This window comes from Quercus lobata, chromosome 9 (genome assembly GCF_001633185.2).
Source record: "Quercus lobata isolate SW786 chromosome 9, ValleyOak3.0 Primary Assembly, whole genome shotgun sequence".
Classification (NCBI taxonomy): Eukaryota; Viridiplantae; Streptophyta; class Magnoliopsida; order Fagales; family Fagaceae; genus Quercus; species Quercus lobata.
The window spans coordinates 36,677,961-36,684,192 of NC_044912.1; the positions used below are offsets into that span (position 1 = coordinate 36,677,961).

Sequence of the window (6,232 nt, forward strand, 5' to 3'; positions counted from 1 at the left end):
GGGGAACACCCTTGTTCCTCCAAAACCAACGAGCGGGTCGTTCGTCAGAATCAATTGTTCCTTGTCAATCCTCATTTGTTGGAATGCCGGGTAGTATAGGATATCTGCCGAGCTGCCATTGTCGACCAACACTCGGTGCATGTTGTAGTCTCCTACTCGTATGTTGACAACAAGAGCATCGTCATGCGGGTGGTGAAGTTATCGTGCATCTTATTTCGAGAACCCGATAATGGGGCCTTCTCTCCTTGCTATCTTTGGTACGGCTCCTGTCAGTTGAACATTCTGGACCATCCTAAGGTAAGTTTTGCTGGCTTTTTTGGACGACCCAGTAGTCACCGTTCCTCCCACGATCATCCTTATGTCCCCTATGAGGGGTCTAGGTCGCTCATTATCCCATCGGGGGTGTTGCTCTTGAGGGGGTGGATCTATTCTCTCCTTACTGACGAACTTCTGCAATTTTTCTTGTTTGATATGGGCCTCAATTTGTTGCTTTAAGTTGTAATAATCGGCTGTGTAATGACCGTGGTCATAGTGGAAGTGGCAATTTTTGTCTCTAGATCGCTTATTGGGGTCTCCCTTCAGCTTTCCAGGGAACGTTAGAGCCCCCTCATCCTTGATTTACATTAGGACTTAATCTTTTGGGGCAGTCAATGGAGTGAAGCTTGTGAACCTTCGTCCCAGGGGCTTAGAGCGCCTTTCATCCCTTCGGTCTACTGTCCTTGCCTTCTTCCGCCCTTGGTCCCGCCATGTGTCTTCCTGTCTCTCCCTCTTCCTGGGCTTTTCCTCCCGAGCCAGCAACGCGTCTTCAGCATTCATGTACTTGGTGGCCCTGTAGAGTGCTTCCTTATTGAAGCAGGTTATGTAGGATCTCAACGTCTTGTCCTTTCGCTGCTTGATGCTCATCAAGCATGCCGTGGACTTCTTATTCCTATGTCCCCCGATGAAGTGTGACTGAGCGCTTAGCTCCTTGAAAGTGCTGATGGAGTTGGGCGTCAGTCGGCTGAACCACACCCTTGCTGGGCCCTTCAGCGTTATAGGGAAGACCCTACACATGATTTCATCTGCTACTTCTTGAAGGTACATCAAGGTCTTGAAGGTCTCTAGGTGATCCAAAGGGTCCTTGACTCCGTCGTAACTGTCTATCTGCGGCATACGAAACTTATACGGTAGGGGGAAGGAATTGACGGAGGCAGTGAATGGTGAGTCAGTTCGGTTAACGAGATCGTCAAGATCGCTGGACACTCGTCCCTTAAGAGTGTTCATCATAACCTCCACATGTTCCTTTATTGCCTGCATCTCTGTGACAATATGTGGTGGAGTCGTATTTGTGAGGGATGGGAGGCTCATATTTTGTCGCTCCAGTTTGCTTGAGGCGTTGCTACCTTCTGGTCCCTCTCGGTCTCGTCGCTCGGCGCTGGTACCTTCTTGGCCTTCTTCCTGGGTGCCGTGTCCCGCATTCCTTTGGCGTAACTGTTCTTCAAGATCATGATTTTGCTTGGTGAGACATTCCACTGCTGCCATGAGGGTTTGGACCTGCCTCTCCAGGGCAGTGGGTCGCGGCTCGTCTCCTTGAACGTTGTTGGTAGTTGCCATCGAGCGAGTAAGTACCATGCAACTCTTTGTTCGGGAAGCGATAAGCTAAAGTATGCTAAATGTTTCCCACAGACGACACCAACTGATGATGTCGAAAAATCAATAATGAGTTACATGGCCTTCATGTGCTCGCAACAGCACCTACACAACACAAAAAGGGAAGACCTTATAGAGAGCACCGGTGTGGTGCTGGCCAAATACCCTTCGAAGGTCAAGTTGGAGCTTCTCACAACTTTAGAGTGCTAGAGCGGATAAATTATGCGTACCTTGGCTAGTGAGGGTATTGGAGCTTTTATAGTAGTAGAGGGTTGACATCTTTTTCTTGCTGTAGAAGTTTTTTCCTTATAGGAGTCTCTTTGGGCGTATTTGGCGGAATCCTTTCCTTATAAGAATCCCTTTGAGTAACACCAAACATGGAGGGCAAGACTTTTCCTTATATATGCAATCGTGGGCAGCAAGCAAACCATATCAAGACCGTTAGCTTATTCAAGACCGTCAGCTTATTGTACTCCCTTCAGTTTTATAGGTGTCAGCTTGTTGATGTTGTCAGCCTTTTGGTACTGCCTGCCGACTCCCTTCGCTACCCCTATCAAATCTCTTCTTGTCGTTAGCTTGCAATAGAAGTTGACGGTTTTGCCAGCTCACGCCTTAAGCACTATTTTTGTCCATATCAATCTTCAAACCTAGTTATTTTATACAACTATGATGATCTTGAAGTTTTAAGTTACCCTCTTGAACTAGAAACATAAGGAGAGATGACTCAGGGCACTGAAGTGATGACTGACCAAAAACAAGGTGTTTTCTCATTCTAATTCAGTAATGAGTCACAATAATTTGCAGGTATCAAATCCCTGGATATGAAAGAGGCAAATGGGCAATGTTATAAATAAACCACCGATGAAGGATGAGCTTAAATAAAACTTTACCATTGACACTGAGTGCACTGCCATTATTGATGTCTCTATTACACTATGCACTGCAGCCATTCTCCAGCAAGATCGCCCTACTAAGAAGCACGGACACAGCGGGTACGGGTTCATGTAGGTGTACAGATATGACACAGCGACACAGTAATTTTTGAAAAAATAGGACACGACAAACCAAGAATAAATATATTTATTAATTTTCAAATGCATTATTACTATTCAGAGCATGAATGCTCTCTTTATTTTATGAAAAAGGTATTCGATTTCTCTTGTTCTTATGTACCGGTTGTGTTTAGTACTTTTTTTAAAAGAACACAACTGGGGCATACATGTAGAAGTGGAATCCAAATCTTCTATCCCACTCTTCTTGCTCCACTATATACTCCACAAATAAAAACATGACACATGTCCATCTAATTTATTAAATGCTAAATTTATGCCTTCTATTATTTCAATTTCCTAAATATGATGGGTTATTTATTTATTTATTTTAGGAAATTGAAATAATATAAGAGCATTTGTAGCAGTGGAGCTAAAAAACTATAATGCTATTTTAGTTCCACCAATATAGCAAAAAAGGCTTGCAGTAGTGGAGCCAAATCCATAAAATTTAGCTGATTTGCTACAGCGCACATCTATCTATAGATGTGCACTGTAGCACTCATCTAAAAAAAAAAAAAATTTTTTTTTTTAATCCAACTCCCGATTAAAATAATAAAACTCACCTTATTTTTTTCATTTTTTTATTCTATATCTCCACCGCACTCATCAGAGCACTAATCTCCCTCATTCATCAAGCACTCATCTCCCACACTCATCTCTCTCACTCATCAAGCACTCATCACCGTCGCCATCCCAGTCCAGCCCATGCAGTCGCAAGCTCTCATCTCTCTCACTCATCAAGCTTTCCACGCCATCGTCGTCCCAGCCCAGCCCACGCCGTCCGTCGCCGTCCCAGCCCAGCCCAGCCTACGCCGTCGCAAGCTTTCATCTCTCTCACTTATCAAGCTCTCATCTCTCTCACTTATCAAGCACTCCACGCTGTCGCCATCCCAGCCCAGCCCACACTATCCGTCGCTGTCCCAGCCCAGTCCACGCCGTCGCAACCCTTTCTTCTTGACCATTGTTGGCTCATGTTAAAGGACCAACTAAAGTTTGCCGATCCTAACAATGCTAGATCCAGATCATCCGTGCCTCCAACTTCAGAGGCAATATCTATTAGTGAAGGGGATTGTGGGTTCGGACTTGGTGACACTTCCAATTTTGAGAGACCTATTGGTAGGAAGGCCGAAAAGGCCATCAGAAAGAATAAAGCCATCAGAAAAGATGTAAGGGAATATTTGAACAAAAAATTGAAATTGATTGAGGATGTAACTCGGTTGGAAGAGGAAAAAAATGTCTTTTGAGAGGGAAAAACTTGTGATTGAAAGGGAAAGTAGGGAAGAAAAACTTAAGATTGAGAAGGAAAGAATGATGATTGAGAAGAAAAAAATGTGAGCGGGAAGAAAGGTTAAAGGAAGAGAGAATCATGATGATAGATACAAGTGGCTTAACCGAAACACAAAAAGCTTTTTATGAACAACTCCAAGAGGAAATCATGGCAAAACGAAGATCATGTAATTAATGGGTTTAATTGTATTTTGGATGTAGTTTAGACTTTTATGTATTTTGCAGTGACTTATGTTACTTGATCAATTATCTTAAACTATATAAATGTATTTGTGTTGTGACTTGAAGTGCAATCTAACAAAGACTTTGAAGTGCAATCTTTTTTATCTTTTGTTAAGTTCCATTCGATCTTGTGATAGGCATTGATATAATTCTTTGATCCAATGAAACTATTATTTGATCAACTATGAGTATTATAGCCACTATGAGTGCCTATTGTATATTTTGCTATTATATATCTTGCTGTTACTGCCACTATGAGTGTCTTTCATCCAATTATTTCTATTCATTGAACATTCCTAGTATCATATGCTTGGTTTTGAGATGACAGGTCTTAGAATAAATCTATGAACAATGAGCATTCATAGTATTTCCAAGTTTTTTTTTTTTTAGATGTATGTGTTTGTGTTGTGATTTGTGCGTGAATTAGTTATATTCATTTTGTTGTGGTTTATGTCACTTGATTTTAATTTTGCATCTATAGTAATAATTGATTTCCAATTGTCTTGAAGGTTACATCCATGAATCACTATTTGTTTTGCAAGTTCCTTCTTGATGACTTAAATGAAGATGAGATAATCGAAGAACTTGTTATGGAAGCATCAAAACCTAAGCGTTGCCGTCGTTCTATCCAACGTAATCATTTGGTAGGCCATGAGAGGCTTTTTCTTGATTATTTTGCTCCCACACCAATATATCCACCCGCTTTATTTTGTAGGAGATTTCGGATGAAGCGTTCTCTTTTTCTTCGTATTCAATCTCAAGTTGAAGCTCATGACTCTTACTTTGTCCAAAAAAGAAATAGTGCCAACAAACTTGGTTTATCTTCATTACAAAAGATAACTGCTGCACTTAGAATGCTTGTGTATGGAGTATCGAGTGATTTGATAGATGAATATGTGCGGATTGGAGAAACTACTGCATTAGAAAATTTGAAAAAATTTGTTACTGTGGTAATTGATATTTTCTTTGAAGAATACTTGAGAAAGCCAAACAATGAAGACATTGCTAGACTGTTAGCTCACGGTGAACGTCGAGGTTCAATTGATTGCATGCATTGGAAGTGGAAAAATTGTCCATCTGCATGGAAAGGTCAATATTGTGGTCATATTCGTGAGCCTACTATTATTTTGGAGGCAGTAGCATCATATGATCTTTGGATATGGCATGCATTTTTTGGGTTACCTAGGTCAAATAATGATATTAATGTGTTAGAGTGATCTCATGTATTTAATGAACTTGCTGAAGGACGTGCTCCTACAATACATTACTCAATTCATGGTCATGACTACACTATGGGATATTACCTTGCTGATGGTATATATCCAAAGTGGGCAACATTTGTGAAAACAATCCCAGCTCCACAAGGACAGAAGTATAAATTATTTGCAGCAGCCCAAGAGGCGTATAGGAAGGATGTTGAGCGTGCATTTGGAGTGCTTCAAGCACGTTTTGCAATTGTTCGTGGACTTGCACGATTTTTTCATCTTGAAACACTCAAAAAGATCATGAAAGTGTGCATAATTCTCCATAATATGATTGTTGAAGATGAGCGGGATGATAATGAAGTGGTAGATTTGGATTATGAACAAAATGATGGAATGGATAATCCTCCTCTGCAAATGTTACGTGAACAAAGTGATGAATTTTTGTCATACATTGAGAGGCATGGACGCATTAGAGACCGAGAAATTGATTTTCAACTCTAGTCGGACCTTATTGAACATTATGGCAATTGCAAGGCGAGTCGTAGGAACTTTCTTTTTTGTATGTTGAGAAGTATGAGTCATAGGAACTTGTGCGAGTGTGTGAGTTTTATTGTAATTTGGTTTGAGTTATGTATGTGAGCAAATCTATGGACTACATTGTTCTTGCTATAATATGTATTCTATTTTATATGTTTTCTTATAAAGTTCCTTCATTTCATAGTTCACATTGTTCCAAGGTTGCTTTCGGACAATTGAGACGATAATAGGCTATCATGATAATTGAGAAATTGTTTTAGTAAAAAAAAAAAATGTACGATTATAATTTGGGGTTAAAAA

General features: G+C 40.7%; 1 protein-coding gene across 1 annotated transcript; it reads left to right on the top strand.

Annotated features, from left to right (window-relative positions):
- Positions 1-3,652: 3,652 nt before the first annotated feature.
- On the top strand, positions 3,653-5,896 carry LOC115961676. The gene is made up of 3 exons (XM_031080612.1): positions 3,653-3,847; positions 4,700-5,234; positions 5,427-5,896. The coding sequence occupies exons 1-3, from the start codon at positions 3,653-3,655 to the stop codon at positions 5,894-5,896; spliced, it is 1,200 nt and encodes a 399-aa protein (XP_030936472.1).
- The last annotated feature ends 336 nt before the right edge of the window (positions 5,897-6,232 follow it).